The following is a 25,139-nucleotide window of genomic DNA, read 5'->3' as shown; positions in this document are numbered from 1 at the left end:
AACAATAAATGCAGCTGAAGGAAATTAAAGCTTTATCCTATTTTATTTTGTATTTCGGCTACGACTTGTTGATAAAGCATTTATGGACCGCGCGCACAATGTTTATATAACATACCTTTTTCTTATCTTTACTCGTACAATAATGTTGGTAAAATTTGGTCTTAAAAATCTACGATTGATGAAAATGCGTCTCGGGCATTGAAAATATATTTTTCCGGCTCAAGATGAGACTGAATATAATACAAGAGTTTGTCGGTTATACGGCTAATTTTAATAGAATACGTTTGAATAATAAGTTTAAGTGAGAAAAGCGCGTTCCTTCTTTTTGCATTATAAGAATTATTCGGCGCGATTGTTTGAATGCTCGTGTAATTCTCGTCGTACCAACAGGTGTTTCGACGATGTGTTTACGTGACGAAACCGTCACGTAAAATACAGTGCACAACAGTGTACAGCCACTGCTAGTGGGAGGTAGCGTATCGAGCGGAAAGAGATGGAGAAGAGAGGCACATGTCCGCTCAGTGACTCGTCATACTTGCGACACTAAACACGTAAAAAGACTAATTGTGCTTATCGTGCGTTATTTTTGCAATAGTGCGTGTGTAGTGCATGTATAATTGATTCGCGCGCATAGATTAGGTAAATTCGTCGGACGATCGATCGATCGATCGATCGATATCGATTCATAAAGGAGCAACACGAATGAGAGCTGTTTGGAACAAATTGAAATTTTTCTCTTAATAAGCAGAATAACCAGAAAAATCGTTAATTTCTCTCTCAACGACAATTTTGAGAGAAAAATATTAGAATCGCGTCGTGTGAATTGGCGAACGTTTAAAGCGATAAGCGTATCTCATATCCGTAGGCTAATAATAATGTCAATTTTGAAATTGCAAACATTGAATTTCGCTTAATCGTTAAGATGGATTTTTATTTTTTAATTCGAGGAGGAAAGTGCACGCGTATGGAATCTGAAAGATTTACCGATCCTCGCTTTGCCACTGCGAGATCTACATAAGAGATTTGGAGACTTCTTCTCCATTGTAAGTTACAGCAAGACGACTTCATGTCACGCGGGTTACCAACAATGCGAAATTTGCAATGGAAAAATCTCGAGCTGTTTACGTTGCCATGCTTTTCAAATCTCACTATAACAATATTTGCGCTATCTGCTATCTCAGATAAATTCCACGTGTCGTGGAATTCTCTTTTCGACCGATGCCGAAAAAATTTCTATCCCTATTATTCTAAATGCGCAAGTGTAATTATATCGATAACGTTACAAGTGCATTATTCTTTATTATTTGACAATTAAGATTATAAAAGTCAGAATGATGAAATTAGTGACAAATTTAGCGATTAGATTACAAGAGAAATGATAGACAATAATCACGTATGTGGATATATGTACATACATGGAGGAAAAGAGAGAGGGAGGGAGAGAAAAACGATATTATTCATGATCGTTTGTAAGACGAGATGACCGAACGATAGCTGACACAAACATGTGCGCTGCACCTGTGGCATATGTGCTACACCGTGGTAGAAGAGTTTATCGTTTCTTTTTTTTCCCCTCTTTTTTTATCGCACAGGCGATAATATACGCCTATGTTATGTCACGGTCACACATGAAATTCACATTACCGCATTAACTCGAAAGGCAACTCCGAGAGAGAATCCAAGGAGATATCGAAGATGGAAAGAGATGAGTTTCTGTCAATCGGTCAGATTCCATAATTAGCTTTTTTTTTTACTTTTCAAACGAGCAAATCTTGTTTACAAAGATCGCGCGTATAATTTGTACTTGAGAAATTTCAAATTCTCAATTCGTTAATCGACAAATAGGATAAGACAAATGACGCAACTTTAATTATTCAGTTATGCGTGCAGTTTACGAGAAACCTAAAGGATAAATAGACACGGAAAATTCTGAAATGTCTTCGTATTTCCAATGGATGAAGAGCGGCAAGAAGGACGATTATTTCGGTGCAAAACCGAGAAGCCGCTCCTTGGATGCCAAGAGTCTCGAAGCGTCCGGCATTCGACTAATTTTGCAAAATGTACATGTAAATTAATTTTTTTCTCGATAAACAACGTCTTTGTATACATGTAGTAATGGTCGTCCCATCGATATTCTCGATATTGAAATACATACGATACATTTTTAATTTACTTTTAATTTATTATTATGTTTCTTTGCTCATTTATACATGTATCGAGAAGACGCGCAACATATTTAAGGGGAACGTATAATTTATAATTATATTAAATATGTGGTACATTTATATTTAAAATTAAAAATAGAAAAAATATATAAATATACGCGTATACAAAGAAACAAAATTAATGTGCAGAGTAAATTTATGAAATATAATTTTATACATACACATACACATGTAATTATATTTTTTATATCCACGTGTTATTATATTTCGATAAACAGGATGTTTACATATATTTGCATAATCGATTAATTTTGCATGGAAATTATAAGATATTTGCAATTATTATGACCAAAGGTCCGACAAATGAATAAAAAACTTGTCCCATAATCTGATAAATATTATTGTGAGTAAACTTGTTTCATTTTTGTTTCAGAGAGCGGCAGTACAACATCAGACACAAGTAGCGTCGCAGAGTAAGTAAGCTCTATGATCATATTGCATTAGTTTGTCTAATCTTGTTATCGAGAGAAAAGACGCGTCTCGAGATAAATGTGGGTCAAATTGATAACGCGTCAGATGTGCAACCTCTGTTTATGTTTTTACATTAGAAACGGAGAGATTGCCAAATTTTCTTAATTATTAGTTGTTTCTTCAATTAATATATATATATATAAAGACAAAGATATACATATATAATAAGTTTGTCGTGTGGAAAAATGATTCTTTCATGAATGTCGAATGCTCAAGTAGAAATTAATATCCTAGATATTAATATCCTAGATATTAATTTCTACTTGAGCATTCGACATTCATAAGAGAATCGTTTTTTCACACGACAAACTTATTCGAGATAGATGTTGCCATTTTTTATCGCGTAGCAAACATCGCAAAACCATTTCCAGTTTTATTACGTATTCATATTTTGTACATGTATAAGAGTAATTTGTTTAGAGGGAGAATTAATTTTATTTATAATTTATAGTTATTACGCAATGTTTAATTTTTAATATATTTATACAAATTTACATTCGTGCAACGTATCATCCAAACAAGGATGTGTCTATCATACACCCGCACAGAATTATATGTAATATATAGTTGTCGGTATCACCCATCGAGAATGATCGACCGTAGAGTCGCGACAAAGTTGAGCCTTTTGCCCAAAAGATGGCGCTGTTTGAATTTTGCGAATCGTCGATCGAAACGCGTATCGCGTATCGCGATGCGGCGTGCGCGGTGCAAGTGTGTCGTATCGTACGTCGGACCGGTCGGACGAAGGCAGTAGTAGTGCGCGTTTCAATGGCAAGCGATGCCCGCGTAACTCGAAATTAGCGGTACGTCGCTCTTGAATGTTTTCGGTGCGAAATTTTGCGAAATTTTGCGAAATTTCGCGCTTCTCCATCGTAACGTTTCCGTTTTAATTACGCGTTTAATTGCCGGCGTCGCTATCGCCGTGTCCTTTAAATGGACGGCGTACGTCCGAGAACGTGACAAGCGTATCAATGATTCACGGGATGAAACTAGCATTCGTCGTAAACATCGCTCATCGACACGCTTCGTATCGCTTGTGCGTCGACGACGCTTGTGATCGGTGTGTTATCAGTGAGTTTGCAAAGGACGGTAGTGCCGTGTTTTACAGTGTTGTACAGTGTTAATACGAGATAATTCTTTTCTTTTCTTCCTCGATTCTACGTGTTACGTCGCACGTAGATGTGACCTTGTACTCGAGCCGGAGTATATTTTTTTTCTTTTTTTTTCTCTTTTCTTTCTTTTCTTTAAGAAAAGAATAGCGCGTACGATAGAACGCGCGAGAGAACCAAGAGTAGGTGAGTCTCGTTATCACGTGTTTGCGTTGTCGACGGCCGAGAGACCCGTCTGCAAAAAACGGATAAGATTCGCATCGTTTCGTTCGTACTCGTCTCCCGCTACATCATACATCCTATACGGTTATCCTTCTTCCCTTCCCCTTTGCGAGTCTCGCGACCTTCTCGAAACGAAAGGGGACAAGAGCCTAGAATTGCTAAATTGCAAACGCGGAGATGCGCGACGCGCGACGCGCGAATCTCTCCGGCGCCTCCTCGGCATTCGACAACCGAGGATTTCCCTCGGCTTTTCTCGTTATTACGTAACCTAACCGTATGCCGCGCGACAGAGAGGAAAAGCGCAATTTTTATCGCTTGGGTCAAGCTTAACCGGCGACATTGCACCGTTTCTCCGCATTGTTCGACCCAACTACGTCATTCACGAGCGGCATCGTTCCTCTTTAGCCGCATTACGCGCACGCGTTCGACGATTTCGACTTTAAATGGATGTAGTACACGAGCGCGCGTCAAAGAGAGAAAGAGAGGAAAGATAAATATTAAAGGGGACAAGTCGATAGTCGTGAAATGTCTAAGACTCTCGCGCGAGAAAAATGAAGGACTCGTTCTTTATACGTGCATACATATATGTATGTAAAATTGGAACGCGGCACTATGATAGACCAAGAATCGAATAATAGTAGTATTTGACGCGTGCCCCGGCGCGCCCCAGCGCGCGGCGAGCGAAGGATTTTCGCTGGCCTTGAAAAAAACCGGTCTCGCGCGCGCGGAGATTCGTACACCGATTGTTCGGGGAGCCGGAAACCGCTTAGAAATGTCGACAAACTCTCAAGAGCGTTATGTAAATTATGAAAAATTACCTGTCAAAAGCCATACGGCAAATTTATGACGCGATACCAAGAGTTTGGCGCGCTCGAGTACACTCGGCCTCAAAAGTAACCAGGACTCGTGTACTTGTGCTACGCGCAATCGTTTGAAAAGACGCGTGTCTCGATGCGCCTCGTATTCGTCTAAAGATATTTGTACGCACATGACGAGTCGCTGATAATCGACTCAGCTTCCACAAGGTTTTGCTCGCTTGTCACACATTGTGAGAAATATTCATATATAAGATATTCATATATAAAATTAAAATGTAATTAATAAAAAAACTCCCACGATATTAATATATACATACATCAATTAATATAAGCATTTTTTAATCGACAATTCAATTATTATAAGCATTTTTAAATCGACGATTCCGACGCGTGAAAATCCAAATACGAGTGTGCGCGCGCGCTGACGTCTTCAACTTTTTTCTCCGTATCGAGACTTTTTTTACACCGAGTGCCCGCATAATGTGTTACATGGCTTTTTTTGCGGTTCACAATCGCGCGTTTGGCGTTTCATACGATAAGAATGCAACTTTGATAACATTTGCAGACGTAGCCAGACTATAGACTCAAATTTTCGATAAGTAAATATCATGTAACGTTACACACGGACGTATCGTAAATTTAATCGGAGAGATTAATCGATTAATTTCTCGACGCCCACGGTATTCAAAGATCAATCTCGAAGAGGTCTTTACAAATAACAAGCACGATAAGTAATGAATTCACATCTGTCTCATTATTATACAAAATATTAAAACGAAAAATATTTTTATGCGATTCGTTTCGTAATGCATCGTTAAATATCTTATTATCGCTTAAATCGCTGGAACAATTACCGAACGTACATTGTAAATAATATATGAATTGTTTAATATACATTTTATTTATATATAAAATTATTAAGAGGATGCCAAAAGAGATACAAAGTGAGACAAAGAATTATTTGCATACAAAACAGAAATATCAAAATACATTAACTTTTATTCATAATTGAATAAGTATCGTCAGTTTTCTCGTGCGGAATTATCTTTAAAAAGGCAAGGAATCTTTTAAGGACTTTTTTATATCACACATACATATGTATATTTCTTGCATTTGAAACAGGCAATCACGTAGATGTGCCCACTAAAGTATAACAATTCGCGAGCAATTGTTTTAATTTTTAAATGCATAATTCTGTGCTTAAAGTGAAATAGAATCTGCCGCCGATTTGTTTAAATTGTTCAAGTTTTCTCTCTCTCATGAGCGTTTTGCTAAATTGAATTTACCGTGCGCGTTGTGTTGCGAGATGTATAGATACACTATACGCGGTCTTTTGTAGGGGGGAAGGAGAAGGATTCAAGGTCTTTGTTAAATTAGCACGTATATAGTGTTTATGATACAGATTTGTTCATCGTTGTTTGAAAACTGTCTACAGTTTTACACTATTTAATTTGAATGTTAAAATAGTATATGTGTGAAATGAATAATTAAATGTTATTTAAATTCTTTCTCTCATTTATATATATACATATAGATTTTGTATAAATTTATTTTTTTATTAGTAATTTTGTTTATTCAATATTTTCAGTCATTCAATACGTATTATATTTATCATCAGTTAAAAAAAAGAAACGTATTTTTCTTATCGCTAGCTTTTAAATAATGTGTGTAAAAAATATATAAAATATAAAATTTTCCTCTTTTCCAAACACGGAAAATGGTTAAATTTTCATACTTTTAATTCATATACAAGTTCATTAATTACAAATTTACTGCATTTGCATATAAATAATATGCGCGGGTGTTTGTCAAATCTATGCACTGCAGCGGTATAAAAGTTTGCAGTCATCTAAATTGTTACCGACTTTTGCAATGTGCAAAAAAAGTGGTACTTTGTTTTTACTTGTATATTTCTTACGCATTATTGAAAATTCTCGCGCGTTCCGCTTATCTCGTGTTACAAAAACCAATATTAACGTCGTCGTTTAACGAGATAAACAAGACATATCCGTAGGTATACAAGTCGCTACGATCGCGCATTTTGTTTTTTTTTTTTACCTGTACTACAACGTTCGAGTCAAAATGATTGTTCGCTCTTTAATTAACTCGCAAATTTCCGCTCGAATCTCAGAATCGATTCGCTATCGTTTCGTAACCTGTCGATACGTTACTTTGAGCCGAGACAACAATCTCTAAACGGTTGCCTCTCGGAGGGCTTCGATCGATACGACCTACTTTTTCCTCACCCTCGACTCCAAAATTTACCGTTTCGGAGGCGCAATTGTAGAAATCGACAACTCGAGACAGAGTATAAAAATTCTGTTTTGAAAACGGAGTTTAAATGCGAAAAATGTCGAAAAAGAGAATGCAAAAGTGCATTTGTAGTTGTGCGAGGAAGGAAAAGAGAAGCGAAATAATAATATGTCTAAGGAATACTAGTAAACGTAACGCATTGATAAACGGTGAAGCTGTGTCGTTGGCGGCACTGCGACTGCTTCCGCTAATCACTCAATCAGTCTCGTGTCATAAATGTTTCCTTCTGAATATCTTAATTTTCTGCGTAGTGACGCAACGCGGTCGCAGCTGGGGCGGCACACACGTGTGTACGTGATAATCGTACGTTTTGTGAATTTTGAGAATTCAGATACTCGGACGCAATACGCAATGTCTTGTCCATTTCTTTCTTTCGTCGTGTTATGTATCGCGATAACACAATTATACTTGTACAATTCGGTTCAATCGTGACACGATCGTACACGATCGTTAAATCGTACTCGAGAAAAGCAGCTTGCGTTATTATAGCGCGTATCGTTATGTCCGTTATTCGTACACGAGTTAGGTTTAGCCTCACCCCCGCTCTTATACGTATATTTTTAATATTTTAATCGAATGCGCCAAAGCTAAATTTTACTCGATAAAAGTGCGTCTCTTGCGAGAAGCGGTCGATTGGTTCGCGAAGCTTTATTAAAGGATTCACTCGCGCTCGCCAGAATTTAATTGGCATCGAATGTGACTTCCATTTTCTTTCCGCTAAATTTTGGCCCAATTGACGTAATACGCGCGCATAGTTTTCTTTGAAAATTTTCAACGTATAGAATCGATGATGAAGCTGCTCGAGCAGCTGTTGTTGAAATAGCTCGTGTACAAGACGGAAAACGAGAGAAAAGTATTTTTGTATGCTTCATGCTTTTTGGAGTAATTTTAATTTGCAAACAAGAATTAGTAATTATTATTTGCATTAAATAAATAATATTGTCTCGTTGAGAGAATAAAGCACACTTTCTTTGCGCGCAAAGTAAATGGAACGTGTAAGCGAACGCCTTCTCTTATTCTCGTGTAATATACGAAATATACGAAAGAAATATAATTCCCTCTCTCTCTCTCTCTCTCTCTACGAAAAGATATTATCGAGTGTTGAAAAAAGGGAGAGAAAACTTTAAACACGCGCAAGTCGATAGTATTAGATATTAAATGTCGCGCATAGATGTATTTGTTCATTTCGCTTGATTTGTATTTATTAATTTATTTGAAAGCTTTTCGTGTTCTTTAAAGTCGAATGCCGAGACTCGCCGACGAGACGCGCGTAAAGCACTCGTAATACGAATATAATTTGGTGCCTTTACGCGTACGTACTCGTCGGCGAATCAACGGAAAATGATTATCGTCCCCTCTGTGCTTCTCGCGCGATTATTTTCGTTTCGAAATTACTTTGCATCCTTCGTCGCAGATTCCGCGACGTCGATGAACTTGTGCTGCGAAACTTGTGCCGCGACCATTTCCGCTCAACGATACCAAAGTCATTGTTTGCGACACGCCCGTCTCGTGAAATGCACGGAATAAGCCACCTTTTGTCTCATCATCACGGCTCCGACAACAACGGCAGCGATACCAGAAGTTTCACCACCTCCGCGTCGCCGGACATCCGGAATCACGACACGAGGTATCTGCAGGAGCTGCTGAACCAGAAACACGATAGCAAGCTCTACTTCCACGAGCGACACGTCATATCCCGCGGCTCGGTCAGTTCCGCGTATTCGTACGGTTCCTCGTCCTACGGCTCGTCCTGCGGCTCCAACTCGTCCAATCAGCATCAATTCTTGTACAACACGATTCACGGTAACAGCCATCATCATCCTTCTCATCATTATCACCATCAGCATCATCATCGGGCAGCGAGCAGCGGTAAAGCGTCGTCTTCTCCTTCGTCACCTAGTCCGACCAACGAACACGAGAGACAACACCATCGTCATCATAGCATACAGGAGATGATACGGCATTTCGGTAGAAGATTGGGACACATCAGACGGCAAAGCGAGTGTCACGAGAGTCCCAAGAAACGGGAGGAGGACGACTTTAGGAACAGAAGTCAGAGTTTGGACGGCGGCGCCAGACCGTCCGTTGGCCTGCAAGAGACCGATTGCGAGACTACCTACAGGATTTATGAAAGCATACTCAGGCAAGGTAACTCACGCGAGCAAACGTGAGCTGATCCTGACGAATGCATCGCATCGGCCTTGTTCAATTCTCAAAGAGACGCGCGTTTCTTGTCCTTTTGTTTTTTGTTTTTCCTCTTAATGTGTCTACGATAAATAATAACTATTTTACTTTGGACACATCGGGTATGTGGCTCGTAAAAATCGACTATTTATCGACGATGCATTTTGCAATATAATATTTATTATTAATGCAGATATGTCTGTCATAGTTTCTATCGTAATAATTGATCGTCAAAAAGTTCGGAAAGAAAGCAACAGGCGAATAATTTGGCGTTCTCTTTATCAATGTTGATGAAATAGATTTTTATTAATTTGCGAAGAGCTAAGCGTGTGTATAGAAAAGAGTTAAACAAGAAAAAGAAATGTCGACAATTGATTGAATTGCATCTCTCTCTCTCTCTCTCTCTCTCTCTCTCTCTCTCTCTCTCTCTCTCTCTCTTTTCGTCAGACTCATTTGCTCTACCGTTTCGATTTTCCGGCCACCTATCATTGCGCAATATGTTTTCATAACGCAACTACAAACGCGTGTGGACATTCTCGCGTGTCGCTAAATTGATCATTCGTACAATATTGTTCCGTTACACACGTCCTCTTGTCAAAATGCCAGTTTATATCTAGATACGACGAGTATCTAGTAAATAAATAAAACAATCGTTAATTTTAATACGCGCGACAACGGCACATCGCGAGAAAGGCAATTATTTTTCTTCACTACAATTTGAATCTATAATTAGTATCTTTTATCACAGTGTAAAAATCTCAAAGTCTTTTAATGTCTTTGCTGTGAGGAAATTTATGCATTTTTTTCTGCATCTTCAAGTATTAAGATGTATCGATGCGATTAAATGCAAATGCATCGAGCCTTTCATCTACATCTCTTCTCTTTATCCAAGTTTTGTTTCAATCTTTCAAACATTTCCACTTCCGATAGAGTCACACCGATTCGCTTCACTTTTCATCAAATTCAATAATTACAATATTGATAAACGAAAGCCTCGACTCGATTATATAGTTGTCATTGTAGTTGTTGCAAATGTGACAAGCACAAGTAGGAGATTCATTGTCTCATCTTTTATGCATATTCGTGGAAAAAATGGAGCATTTATTAAAAATAAATTGTCGTAATAATTTGAACCAAATCAAAATAACGAAATAGAAATAAAAAGCAACCTTTGCGTGTGCACGCGCAAGATCGCTTTCGCGATCTATCACGTTCTTTAAAGCTGCTCTTTTTTAGGCACCCGCCGCGACTGCCTGTATTTTTTGTTATCGATACGTAACAACAACGTGGATTTTGATATTTTTTTGACCGTAAACAAATATGCATTTATTTCGGTCTTATATAAAGAAAATTGGAAAATTTCTAATTGGATTAATTTTCAAACGATGCATACATACATGACATCTCCTTGGGCGTATCGTCGTATTTGCCAGCTAAAAAACAATCGAGTCGAAACAATTTACAAATTTGTAATTGGCTAGCATCTGTTTCATTCGTGTACGAGCATATAATGCAAAGCGCGCATTCATATGAAATAAACACCGCCGATAAAGCGGGATATCGCTTGAACGTCTCACGCTGAGGAAGCGGATTTAATCATAGAAACGTGCGCAAACGGCCTTCGACGAGAGAAAAACAAAATTCCAAGACCCCGGCCCGCGATCAAAGCGTTTCTCGTGGGCAGTAACTGTGATATCAATCTTCTTCTATTTTGCAATAGATAATAGTAGATGTGCGTTATCGAAAATGAATTTGACGCCAGACATAGTGCCAAACATTTATTAGAAAGAAATAAACTAATAAAATGTTGGCTTTAACAATTTTCTCATTGTTCAAATGTGTATTGAACAAAAATCCATATCTGCATTGCAAATGCGTATATTATTGGACGAAAACAAGAGTAATATCTCTTTGCGGGATAGTATCTCTTTGCAATTTTTTTTTTTACAAATATTTATTATATAACGTAGCAACGCATTATCTGTTTCAACAAAACTGTTGCCAGACTGTCATTTGCATAATGACAGTCGTAATCCTTTATAATACATTATTTGATATACTATGCTATGAGACATTTGCATATGTCATAAGTAAATAAGTACTTTATTATAATAATTTGCATAATTTGTTTACGAGAGATAATTTTAAAAAAAGCAACATAAATTATTGAAATTTATTAAATAGTACGAATTTTGAAAGGTAAAGGTTAATAATCTATTTTTGATGATATTTTTTACGCACATGGTAATAATGTAAATAACACAAGTCACATTTGACATAATTTGCCGTGACAAAAATTTTGCGCGTTTGTTTTGAATTGTCTAATATTACATAGGTTATTAAGAGCGAAACTTGAGAGAATTGGATTAATTGCAAGCGTTATGACTGTTGATGATACGAGAACACGTATGATATAATCGATCAAAGTCGATCAATGATGTAAACTTAATAAATACATGCAGTTACGTATAGTTTAATCTGGTGGAAAATTATTTTTATAAATCTATAAATGTTGTTTCTCTCTTCTAGAAGCTACACACACACACAAAATTTCTAGAATATATATGTATATATACAATTACAAAATTTTTATATATTATTATTGTTATTATTATTATTATTACTTTTGTTTCAGGTGCGCTTAGAAGAAGTTCATTGGATCCAACAGCACGAAGATTGTCTCTTGGAGCACCTGCAATACCTCACAGAGCGTCCGATGCTTGCCTAGATCCGGTTCACGCTGCCATACTCTTCAGGGATGCTCGGGGGGTAAGTTGATTGTGTCATTATCGAATATAAAGAAAGAAATTCCTTAAAAATTCCTTAAAAGTGTCCTTACTATTTTTTTTCAACTATTTGAATTAATAATTTTTGTATCTCGCTCCAAGTATTATAAGAGGGTGTATTAGTTTTTAAAGCAATTTCCTTTTTTATGTTTCATCAATTGTGTATAGATATTATGGGTAAAGAAAGTTTTCATCTCTTTCTGGGATATGTACAATAGCAACAATATATTTTAATATAAAACTTTTTTAATAATATTTTTTTACGTATAAAATCATTCCAAAATATATGAGATGTGTAAATATTTTTTTTATCCGCATAGAAAATACCGCTGACTTTATAACGATTTTAATTGAAATGCAATAATATATCAAAAATATATAAAAATGTATCAAAGAATCTCCCTCTCTCTTTCCCGCGTATACATGTAAATTAAGGAATATGATTTACTTTTAGCTTTTCTCTCTCGTGATAAAGCGGGAAAATATTTAATGAATAAATCGTAGCGTATCGATTCCATGAAAAAGTATTGTGGATCTAGGTCATGAGAAAGATTTATCGACGAGAAAAGGTTGAGAATATACGTATGTACATGAGAGTTCTTCACCGTATTTATATTCACCAAAGAATATCGAACACGAGATATTTAACGGATGCGTTTATCGTTCATCTTTGTTGGATTATGTTTATAATATAACGAAATGTGGCGAAAGTTGCAGTATATTGCAATTAAATTTCAATGTCAATTGTACATCACATTTGAGCTGTGTGTCTTATATGTACATACATATGTATATTGCGACAAATCCAAGAGTTGAACGTCGATAAAAAACTTTTCTTATATCGATATATCAGAACACTATTTTACTACGCGTCGATAATTTATCCTTATGACATAAATGATAAGTTATCGACGAACGTGCGAGTAAAACTATTTTACTTTGTACAGACTAGAGTGTTTTCGATTTGTTTGCAATTTAAAAAAATTTGACATTTTATAAAATTCGCCTATAATATATAACTAAACGGTTTTGTAGCATCTGAAATGCAGAAATGTGCAGACATGATTGTGACATTCCGCTCTCTTTCTAATTTTCAGAAAATAATGTCTATCGAAAGATAATAATAGTGTGTCGAGAAATTATATTTTAGTAATATAGAAAATATAACATATACATTGCACACGAATACGCAACGAGCTTAATCTTTTTAACGCGTTTACTTTTCCTTACAATTAGTTTGTCAATTTTATTTCTTATTGTTAGATAAGATATTACTTTGCCATGATTCGAGTCTCAAGTTTGTTCCCTACGTTGATTTTACCGTTCCGTGATACGCGCCAAGTACATATTTAAACGCTTATCGATGTCCTTATCATATGCAATGGTTGACTCGGCAGATACGGCGCGCGTATGCCATTATCTGAACGTACGAGACCGAGGAAATGGACCCTATCCTGGCTTTTTGCCTTTTTTCCTTTCTCTCTCTTTTTTTTTATTTTTCCAAAACAGAGCCGGCAACGAGCACTCGAATAAATCGATAATCGTTAATTGGATTCAATTATTTATTCGAGATAATGCGAAGATGCCGCGTACGCGAAACAAAGCGTCACGCGCATATAAAGCGATGCGCCGTAAATTTCATAGACACAATGTGTCGCAAGCTCGACGAGAGAGCCCCATCGGGCGCCAGTCTCAACGGGATGATCCAGTTGAACGCGAGCGATCGAGCTGGCGTTGACGACGAAGCGAGAAAATTGATGATTATTATAGTCGATCGCGATGAGTCTTTTCTTTTCTTTTTTTTTCCTCGACTCTAGTGATGTCAAGACGAACCGATCGGCTTGTGTGCTCGCGAGCGTTATCGTTATAATAATATCGGCGTAGCACCCTAGAGAGAGAGAGAGAGAGAGAGAGAGAGAGAGAGATGCTTCTTATTCGTGCCGGCATCTCGATGCGACGACTTTCCGTCCGTCGTGAAATTTTCAAGAGCGCGTTCTTATGAGAAGGATGACGAGAGTGAGTGCAATGAAATCAATCCATCGATCGGTCAGTCAGTTTTTCAAGAGAAATTTGTGCGCGGCTCTCGAAGCGGTTGTCGGCGTCGGGGTCGACACGTTTCCCTAATCGCGATGGGATTAATTAAATGCCATTTCGTTCTACGCACGAGTAGTTGTCTCGGACGCTCGGACCCTTGATTTTCACAAACGCATAGTTTGCCTAGTTTTACCTAACCTACTTCTCGCGTAGCGCCAACAATAAGAATTGACGCAGTATTTATTATCAGAGCCAGTATTTACGTTAGAAATGAAAAGCGATGAAAATATTTCATTGTCGCCTCCAATAATCGTAATAATAAAATAATGTGGCACGCGAAATTTAATTTTAAATCGCATCTCGCGGACCGGTGCTCCAATTGCCAATGAGCAACAATAAATATACAGACACTTGTTGCTAGAGAAACATGCGCGTGTTGTGTATCGCGCGCGGAGCGCAGCTGACGAGCGATGCTGCACACAAGCAACAGATTCTCCCGACCTTTTAGTCTCGGCCTTGACCTTAACATTTTCACTTACTTTTACAAACAAGCGAGTTTGGCAATACGGACGAAATAATCGTGATAACGTAATTTTGGTAACCGAAGCGCCCGATTTCAAGATCATCGATGTTTCGACTAAAGAGTGGAAAAGACAAGTTTTCTATTCCGCACGCGGAGCTCGCAAAACGTTTATTGCGTCGTAATTATAAAGTGCGCGATGCGATGCGATGCGATGCGAAAGAGTGCACAACTTTCATTTATATATATATATATATATACATGTACATGTACACGCGTGTATGTGTAAAGAATGTGAACTTGAAATTTGCTGAAATTTCGTCGGCCGACCAAATGCCAATGTCGACAAGTTGTTTGTAAACAATTGCGATTCAAAATTATATTTAGATGCCATTACTCACGACGCGTTACATCGACGAGTCGCAAATACGTCGTGGTCGTATACGTTTTACGACTCTGACACGGGCTAAATTTCGCCCGCGAATCCAAAAAAACTATGCCCTCTCATTTCGAATATCGAATTTTCTCACGTTTGATCGCGCCTAAAAAAAGAAATATAAATACAGTGTAGCGTTGATATTATCTTTGCGCATTACGTCATGCCAGTATGCTTTAATTTAATACATATACATTTAAATTGTAGTCTTTATCGACTCGCTATGCGAGACACGCACACTCGCACGTTTAGCAAGTACTGGAAGTGAATTTGGGATGGATAAGTCTGTCGATAATTGTCGAGAACTTACAAAACTTGGCGAGTGCGTGACGCAACGACGGAATTTTCGCGTGGGCGTTCCATTTAAATCTCCCGACTTGTTTAAGCGACGACACACTCTACGCGTCGTATCCTGAAATTCCGATTCCTATCTTATATTTCTACGGACGGTTGGGGTTTTTCGATTCGCTTACTTTTCAATTCGCCTTCTCGTCAACAACAAGTTGTCGCCTCGAATGTCGCGTGTTCCTCGTCGCCGTCCATGACGCACGAGTGCTTTTTTATCTTGTATAGCGGCCTTGCAAACGCGTCCCGCGTTTATATCGAAACTTTGTCGTATGCCTACGTGTTATTGCAAAAATCTCCTCTATACGCCGCATAACACGACAAAGAGTTTCTTGTTAGCTATTTCGGTAGACGCGTTCCTCGCGAAAGCGAAACCGAAACCGTAGTGTGCGCGCGAAATTCATTTCGACCGGTTAAGAAGAGAAAAGAGGAAAAGGAAAAGCACCGTGGCCACCGTGTTTCCGCCAGAAATTGTGTCTCCATCGTATATACAATATTTTTAGATCGTCGACTAGACGCGCGAGGCGCGAGGCCGCGAGGCCGCGAGGCGCGTAAACCGATTTCGCGCGATATCTTTGCTTCGTCTTTCCGAATTTACGAATCAGTTTGTCGCTTTTAACCAAATATCTCAAGTTATCGACGACGTAATAAATATAACGCTCGAAAGATGCTCGGCGCTCCCCTCCTTTATCGCACGTTCGTTTATTATACTTGTTACATGTGTCGTCGTTTTACTATTCTTGGCGCGGATCGAATGAGCCAATCGTGCAAGTTGGAAAAAAAGATGACCCTAAAGGGGAAAGGAAGATGAAGCATTTTCCAAGCCAATGAACCAATAATAAAAAAAACGATGGTGTATCGGTTTTTCTTTCTTTTTTTCAAGTACAGGAAAGAGATTTTCAAAGTAATCATTCTGAATTTGTCAATCGATCGGAGATACAACGGATACTAATCGTAAGTTTAAAACGTATAATTACTTATAGTCTCGCACAAATTACGAGTGACTTGACGAAAATTAGCTTTGCAAATTTCTTCTCATTATCTTAACATTACGCGCAAATTCATTTCTTTTTAAGATAAATTTTGGCTCAACGCGATCAATTAAAAAGCTTCGATAAATAATTTATTGAAAAAGTGAAAGAGCACATGTTTACACAGATTCTGATTTGTAAATGAATAAGGACGGAGAGAAATTGCATTTCTACTACGATAATTCGATAATTATACTCGGAAAACATTTGGGGATCGCACATTTAATTACAAAAATAACGCGCATCTCTTTGAACGTTTATCGACAGTCGCAATTTCTTGGCAAACTGCAACGCATAGCCGCATCTAGCCACAATTTGCAACCGACAGAGTTATGCCATCGTCGAAAATACCTCGAATAATTTGCTCGCGCATTATTTCACGAATATCGAAGGTGCGACGTGTTAACGTTGTACGTATATTCGTTCGCTACGACAATATAATCATCGTCACAGACGAAAGATTTACTCTTAAACTGCGTTGAATCCAATTGCTTTGGCCATTACTACTTTGGTCAATTCCAAAACAAAAGATGGCATTGCGACGAGAAACAACAACGAAGATATCTACCGAGACTCGATGAAAGAGGACCAACTTGATAAACTTTTATCGAACGTACAATTTTTTTTTTTTTTTAAATCCTCAAAGAGTCGACGAAACGTTTCTCGTAATCTAACTTCGCGTTGTCAGTTTTAATCGATACGACATGTTATTTCGACGTCAAACGAGCGAACCGACCGGAAGTATCGCTAGAAGCTCGGATGCGGCGCAGACTACGAGTTCCGGAGTTTTAACGAATTGGTATACAAAAATCAAGAGACGACATACCTTCAGCCCGAGATCTTTGCTGAAACGGACTCCGGTATATTTTCTTATAGACAATCTGTGTGTGTGCGTAATGTGTAAAATACATTGTTTTCCGTAAAAAATATTATACGAAAAAGTGGAAAGTGAAATACGCGAAAGAAATGATGCGTCTCTCTCGCAATAAACAATAAAAAGTCTTAAATATATGATAAAGATATGCCATTTTTTTTTAAATTCTGTTGATTCCAGGATACAAATGTCACTACGAGCATTTGGCGGGAGTAGTTTTAGAATTTCAAGACCTCTTCCTTCTTTCTAGGAAATTATTATTATATACGGAAACTATTATACCCCAGTAGTAATAAAACGATTGGTACGAAATGTTACAAATTTTTCTTTCTAATTTACAGCTGCCAGTGGTGGATCCCTTCCTGGAGAAAGTCTCATTGTCCGATCTTGGTAAGTCCGATTTTGTTACATGCGACAATTATTTTCTCAGTCTTTAATTACGAAAATCTTTTCTTGCGCAAAGGACAATTCGCAAACTGCGTATGTTCGAGCTGAAAACTTAAACTCTTACTCTCGCACAACTAAATATAAATGTTTATAATATGTAAATACGAAAGAACAAATTACTCGATTGTAGTAAATATTGAGAATCGATATTGAATATTAAATTGATGGATACTGTAATGCGTACGTATTGAGAAGAAAAGAAAAAGTCTCCCTTTATCGCGAAAGAATGGATTTCGCGTCAAAAAAACGTTCGACGTTAGCAGGAATGAAAATTGTCGAACAAATTAATTTCACGTTGCAAGGAAAAACCGTTGCGGTTAAAAACCTTTGAAGCTTTACACACAACTCGTTATTTTTTTCTCCATGCGTCTTCTTGTTCGATTAATTACAAAAATTAAAAATTTCAAGAGACTCGCAAAGAGCTGAGAAATATAACATCTTTTAGTGACAATTTTTAATTTAGATTAATTTTTTGAATAACAATAGCGTTTGCATTTCAACAAAACGGCACACGACGACAGTCTCTTCCACGTGTTTCGAAAGCTCTCGCATAGCTCTCCCCTTGAAATTGCGATACTAGGTCTTCCGACTAGGTATCCTGGTATACGGTCGCGATCGATGAGTTCCCCGGGAGGCTAGCTGACGTTAAAGGGCGAGAGGGAAGGATTCGCGATACAGCTTCGCTCCATCGTACGGGTATACTCGTAGTATTCTACGTTGCGCTCACATCTGCAGTTTCTATCTAGGTCTAGGTCACGTGGAGGAGGCGAGAGAGGGAGGTACCAAGTTATTACGTGACGGAATTTATGTTTCGACATCGACATCGTTATCGTTTGCAGGTTTTTTAATTTCTAACTTTAATCTTTGTAAACTGTGCTTGAATAAGAATCTTGGCTCCATTAACGATAGTACTTTGAAATCTCGCGTTTAACGAACACACGCGTGGGCGGGTAGGTTTCAAAGGGTGACGAAGAGACGAAAGGATTTGAGAGGATAACGGCGTAACATATTCGACATAGATACGCGGTCCGTCAATTTTGCCAACGAGTAGCCTACGAGTAGCCCAACCGCGCGGGCATTCATTTTCTACCGCCGCTGCGGTGCTCGATTATTAAAAGCGAATCCGATCCGAAATAATCCGTCCATAGTCCCGATGAGAAAAGAACGGTAGGACGGAATCGTATGCGCGTGCGTGCGCGCGCGCGCGCTTCGTTCTTTTCGTTTTGGCAAGACGGCACCAGTCATCTCGAGTTCAGTTATTCTTGGCACGATGATTTGACGATGACGACAAAGAAACAGAGAAATTAGCGCGAGAGCGAAGGAGTAAAGACATAGAGATGGATAAAAGAGTAAAACCCGAAGCTACTTGGACAGTCGTTGCTTGCGTTCGCCGGCGACGAAGCTGACTCGCTTCTCAAAAGATATCGTATAGGGAGCAAAAAGGGTGAAAACGTCATAAAGAGGAGGAGATTTTAGTGGATTTAGGAGGACTTTTGTGAGAGGATGAGAAAAATTGCCAAGAGTTACCTGTTACCGTTTGATAAATTGAAAAGGAAAAAGACTCGACTGTGACATCGATGTCGTATATTGATACGACGAGATATGCCTGCCACACGAAGCGTAATGAGTATAATATAGTCATTTTTTCCGAATAAAGAGCATTCGCATCAAAGAAATATTCAGAGTTTTCAGACGGGAACAATCACATCGAATATTCTCGGGACAATTTGATAATCGTAAGACGGTTTTACATTCGTAATCTCGACAATGTCAAATAATGCTGACCTTACACTATTACTCAAATTCCGAAAGTGTTCGCGCCGCTTTAAGGCAGGTCACATTTGCCTGGTGGAGTCAGGACGACGATCCCGTGTATTCGAAAGATCTCATCAAGGAATTTGAAATGGAGAACCCACCTCTCGAGGACGAACTCGCTTGGATCCTCTCCAAAGGTATCGGGCGCGATCACCAAGTTGTAATAAGGTTGCGATATCAAGAGGAAGAATAAAACCGGAGGATGGTTTATACGTCGTATTATATACCACGAAATTTCACATCACGCTCGTATTCCGCTATTGTTAATCGTTTAATCTTTAATCAACATTGGTGTATCTCGAAAGATTTCGCGCACGGTATCAAATTGTATTAATGTAAACGAGTTCCCTGGATAAAAGTGAAACGGCACTACGAATAAAACAGCGTCTATGACGTCGATTTTTCGTATTTTTATTTTTATACATGAATGCGCGCGAAAGAATATATTGATATTACATTATTGATTATATTAATTTAATTCTAGATGTATATAATTAATTTATTAACCAAATTTGCTTATAAAGATCGTGTATTTTGAGGACATTTTATTAAAATTTCATCTGGAAATGCAGAGTAATATCCGGTTTTTCACGGATAATAAATTCCGAACGGCAATACAATTTTTCTACGCTAGTACACACACACACACACACACGCACGCACGCACGCACGCACGCACCTATGTATGTATATACACGGCAAATTAATGGTCGGATTATCTGTAAATAATTCCATTTTCCATTTTCTTGTTCGAGTATGTTTATTAAAAAAAAGAAAAGATAACTTTTATAATAGTAGTATATTCTACAAGAGTATATAATATTTAGTTATTTATATTGTGTAAAATGAAGGGGGGACGACATATTTATTTTGCACGTCTATCTCTTCACGTGTATAATCACTTTATAATTGAATTCTTAAGATTCTTTGTCATTATGCGCGTATTTGACTCGTGTACTATTCCTCCTATTGTCCAGTTTGTTATCTCGACATTTAACGAATATCATCTTCCTGGATGTATGTATAATCGTGCTTCCGTATACTAATACTAAATAATCGCAATTTATCGATATCATTAATTCGAGTTTCATTATTCGAGCCTCATATTTCATGTAATATTGTTAGCCCGTAAGAGCCTTAAATTAGGTCATTGATATTGCCGTGTTGTTATTAAACGAAAGGTGCGTCTTAATGTATTTTCAATTCATTGACAGTTATTATATTTCAATTGTGGACATTTTATCAAATTGTCAAGAGCAATCTTGTTGACGATAAATGTGGATTTGTTCAATTTTATAAAAATTAGTGGGATAATAAAAACGTGGAATAATAACTTTTCTCAAATGCTCAAACGTTACGTACTCGCAGAATTATTATGTATTATAGAATTATATGTAAAGTTCTTTAAATTCTTTACTTCTTTAAATTTTTCATCTACAATCGACACAATCTGCTCGCATTATTCTACAATTAATTAAACATTAAGCAGAAACAAATAATGAAACACACGAGACACACATGAGCAAATTGCGTGCGTTCGATGCAAATTTATACAATCTTCGTAAATCTTATCACTGTGCGAAAAGTCAAAGGGCTCTTCTCTACTCTGTCAACTATTTGGGATTTCAGAGGAGGACGAGTCGCAGATCTTTGTTAAATTCTTCAAGTTTCACAAATGTTACGACCTAATACCGACCAGCGCCAAACTAGTCGTCTTTGACACTCGTCTACTCGTTAAAAAGGCCTTCTTCGCTCTCGTCTATAATGGTGAGTTTGTGTGTGTTTATTGTGCTTACAAGAGAAATTCAATAGTTTTATAGAGAGAGAGAGAGAGAGAAATAGTATTGTGTCGATAATACTGAAATATTTTCAGGAGTGAGAGCCGCGCCGTTATGGGACAGTTCTCGACAACAGTTTATCGGCATGTTAACTATAACGGATTTCATAAAAATACTCCAGATGTACTACACCAGTCCGTCGGTAACAATGGACGAGTTGGAAGAGCATGAATTGGATACATGGAGAAGTAAGATTTTTTTCTCTCTCGGGATATCTCGTGTTTCAAAATTCATTATAGAACAATTAATCTATATACGAGTATATCTCACACGCACACATACACAATTATATTTGGGAAATTGTGTCGATTTCAGAAGTTTTAAAGGATCAAGTTCATCCTCTCGTAAGTATCGGGCCAGATGCATCGCTGTACGAGGCCATCAGGACTTTGATACAAAACAGAATCCACCGATTGCCTGTGATAGACCTCGATACCGGAAACGTCCTTTATATTTTGACACATAAACGAATACTTAGGTTCCTTTTCCTATATGTGAGTATTCGAGTATTTTATGGATAAATGCCGAGTAAATGTATTCCATCTATATTTTAATCTCAAATCATTAACTACAGATCCACGAGTTACCAAAACCATCTTTCACTAATAAAACTTTGAGGGAGTTGAGGATAGGCACTTTTGAGAATATAGAAACAGCTACGGAAGAAACTAGCATAATTTTAGCCTTGAAAAAATTTGTCGAAAGGAGAGTCTCGGCATTACCAATTGTCGATTCTGAAGGAAAATTGGTCAACATTTATTCAAAATTTGACGTTATCGTAAGTCACATTTTTTTTCTAAATCTTATATTTGTATAAGAGATTGCAATGCACAGACAGACAGACAGACAGATACATCGAGAGATGTTTATATAATATATTATTTTTTCAGAACTTGGCTGCAGAGAAAACGTATAATAATTTAGATGTTTCGTTACGCGAAGCAAACGAACACCGCAATGAATGGTTTGAAGGTGTCCAAAGTTGCAAATTAGACGAGACATTGTTCACTATAATGGAAAAAATTGTCAGAGCGGAAGTAAGGAAATGTTTTTTTTTTTCCTTCTTTTTTTGAAGTTGAGCATAATTGGTCTTGATCCATCATCAATGCTAAAATTAATAATTTTAAAAGGTTACATAAATAAGGCTTATATTTTTCTGTTTTCTTTAGGTTCATAGATTAGTAGTGATCGACGATGACGATAAAGTGATTGGTATAATATCTCTCTCTGATCTGCTCTTCTACCTCGTTCTTAGGCCTTGCGGTATGTCTTTTTTTAACATTTCTCGCAAATAATTTATAATAATTACACGTTCTGTTCACACACACCATTCAAGGTATATTATATTAAGTAGCATTTGTTTTCTATGCTTTGAGATGCCGTAACTTGCACGTGTAATTTTATTGATTTTTTCTTCTTTCCATTACTTTTACAGTCAAAGTTGAGTGTTTTAATTTTAATTTGGAGTAAATTATGGCACATGTTTTGATTTCTGGAGTAAAAGTGGACAAATCTTGCGTTCTCGACAAATTATCTCTTTATTGTTTTAATATCTCCATTTGTTGTTTCTAGGTGAGGATGCTAATAGCAATAAAGATTGTTCTATTTCTTTGCGAGCGCATGATTCTCTCCTGTCGAAGGCTCCCAGTTCCGCGCAATCAGAAACATCGCTTCCCGACGGCGAAGTCGAACAGCGGGATGCTGCCGAAACGATGGATCGGTCCGAAGAAGGGCTCGCAACACCTAGTCCACCACTCAGTCCTGTTACATCGGATCTCTCGGAGCCTCAATCGACATTAGTGAATCAAAGTCAAGATGCAGCGTGGCGGGACGTGATAAATATATGTGTCTCGGGTGTCTCGGGTGGAGAATGAGTTGTTGCCCTCTTCACGTGCCGCCACGCACGATTAATCTTCGAACTGAATCGCCGTTGCTTTAGTCACAGCAGCAGTGGTCTGTAATAACATAAGGACTGCATATATTTGTACATCCTTTGTTGTTATCGCTCATGCTCTTTGTGAGTATACGAGTAAGGTTGATTAACGACTCGCACCGGAAAGGAAAGGAAAGGGGGGAAGGGGAAAAGGGGAGAGTATATGTATGCGAAAGATAAGAGATACCCGTTTAGGAATTTAAGACGGCGATAGATACAAAGAAGGAATTTGCCGGGCGCGCAATGTATGATGTAACAAACACGCCATGCTCTGTATAATGTATAAAATTACTTAAGCTTAATTTTTTATGGTACAAATGCTATACAGACATGCTACACATTAGATTTTCGAGCTTTTTGCCAGGGACAATAGGTAGCTGCGCCGTTATTTGCTCAGAGTACGATTCCCTTCAATGATTGAGCATTTGGAGGAACGCTGAATTTCGAAGAAAGAACGAGTTTTGAAAGAACGAAAGATTTTGGAGATATACCCGTATCTCGATCTAATCATGCTTATGTTTTTTATATTACACAATCTGTGTTTAATTCATCTTTTGAAAAATGTAAATGATTATTTGTAGATATTCTTTTCGATTTTACATAATTCGAATATATGTCAAGATTAAAAATAAAACTCTGTGAAAGATATTCTCTTTATTAAAGACGAATTTGTCGCTACGAAGCTTTTCTTTTATATATATATATATATATATATATATATTTTTTTTTTTTTTTTAAATACCATAATACATATCTCCAATTATAAATTTAAGTTTTTCTTTTGTAAAAACACAACCTATTTTTCTCTTTTTTGTTAATTTCTCTTAGAAATGTGTTAATATGTGCAAATACCTAATGTCTTTTTATAATTAGTGATCTTACATAATAAATAGATCACCTTAACATCACTGGTGACTTAGTAAGAAATATATATTTTGCGATGGGTTGCTTTATTCATCAATGGTATGTATGGCATTAAAGTTTTATACCATGTATCAAATCTTCTTTTTACATAAAAAACAGTGAGTAAAATCCTGCATTATTATATAAATAATTATTATTGCATCATATTTCATAAGGAAAATGAAAATTATGATGTAAGAGTTTTTTGTTGGCTGGAATGTATAGGTATAATATATTGTTTTAAATGAAAAAGAGTTTCACAATAGAGTGGAAGAAGCACTCTTATAGTCGAAGCCCAGTACTATCCAGAAACTTTATTCCAAGCTTTACAAAAAAAAATTTTTTCCATATAAAATGTAAATTTTGTACCTTTTGATGCTGATTTTCATTCATTTTCATATTCATGCAGGTGATGTTATAGGGATTTTGAAGGAGGATAGTGCCTGTAAATGTAGTAAATGTATATACAATATATCTTTGAAGAGAGAGAGAGAGAGAGAGAGAGATGTATGGAATATAAATATAAATATTCTCCTCGAGTTGTAAACACAGTCGCGGAATACAAGTTAAATATTAGTATTAATTAACAGGAAGCGTAGAGCTTGAACAAAAATTTTTGTACAGTTAAGAAGTACTATTTAATGTGCTGCAGTCGCGAGCGTTATTTATTTATTTAATTAATTTTTTTTTAGTGCAAAATGCGTATGTTGCAACATTTACCATCTCCTACTTAAAGTTATCAAAAACTGTGCTATAACACAGCGTACGCTGCAAATTTGCTAGCTTTGACACAACTTGTTACTTGTTGAGGGCACAGTAGGACATAGTCGGAAAA

At 37.2% G+C, this 25,139-nt stretch overlaps 1 protein-coding gene across 2 annotated transcripts in view; it reads left to right on the top strand.

The window, feature by feature from the left end:
• Positions 1–24,049, top strand: part of Snf4agamma (SNF4/AMP-activated protein kinase gamma subunit) — a 38,490-nt gene extending 14,441 nt beyond the window's left edge. For both annotated transcript variants that reach the window (XM_083088233.1, XM_083088232.1), the window contains exons 7-16: positions 2,599–2,638; positions 11,978–12,111; positions 17,710–17,758; positions 21,260–21,397; positions 21,504–21,656; positions 21,784–21,962; positions 22,043–22,246; positions 22,359–22,505; positions 22,638–22,731; positions 23,041–24,049. In XM_083088233.1, coding sequence (XP_082944359.1) covers positions 2,599–2,638; positions 11,978–12,111; positions 17,710–17,758; positions 21,260–21,397; positions 21,504–21,656; positions 21,784–21,962; positions 22,043–22,246; positions 22,359–22,505; positions 22,638–22,731; positions 23,041–23,342 — 1,440 coding nt within the window. In that variant the 3' untranslated portion in view covers positions 23,343–24,049. The remainder of the gene's footprint in view (positions 1–2,598; positions 2,639–11,977; positions 12,112–17,709; positions 17,759–21,259; positions 21,398–21,503; positions 21,657–21,783; positions 21,963–22,042; positions 22,247–22,358; positions 22,506–22,637; positions 22,732–23,040) is intronic.
• Positions 24,050–25,139: the final 1,090 nt, after the last annotated feature.

Source organism: Camponotus vicinus, unplaced genomic scaffold, assembly GCF_025532165.1.
Source record: "Camponotus vicinus isolate PSW18456_S1 unplaced genomic scaffold, iyCamVici1.0 SCAF_14, whole genome shotgun sequence".
Taxonomy (NCBI): Eukaryota; Metazoa; Arthropoda; class Insecta; order Hymenoptera; family Formicidae; genus Camponotus; species Camponotus vicinus.
Note: the sequence above shows the minus strand (reverse complement) of the source record. Positions and strands in the feature narration are given on the sequence as shown.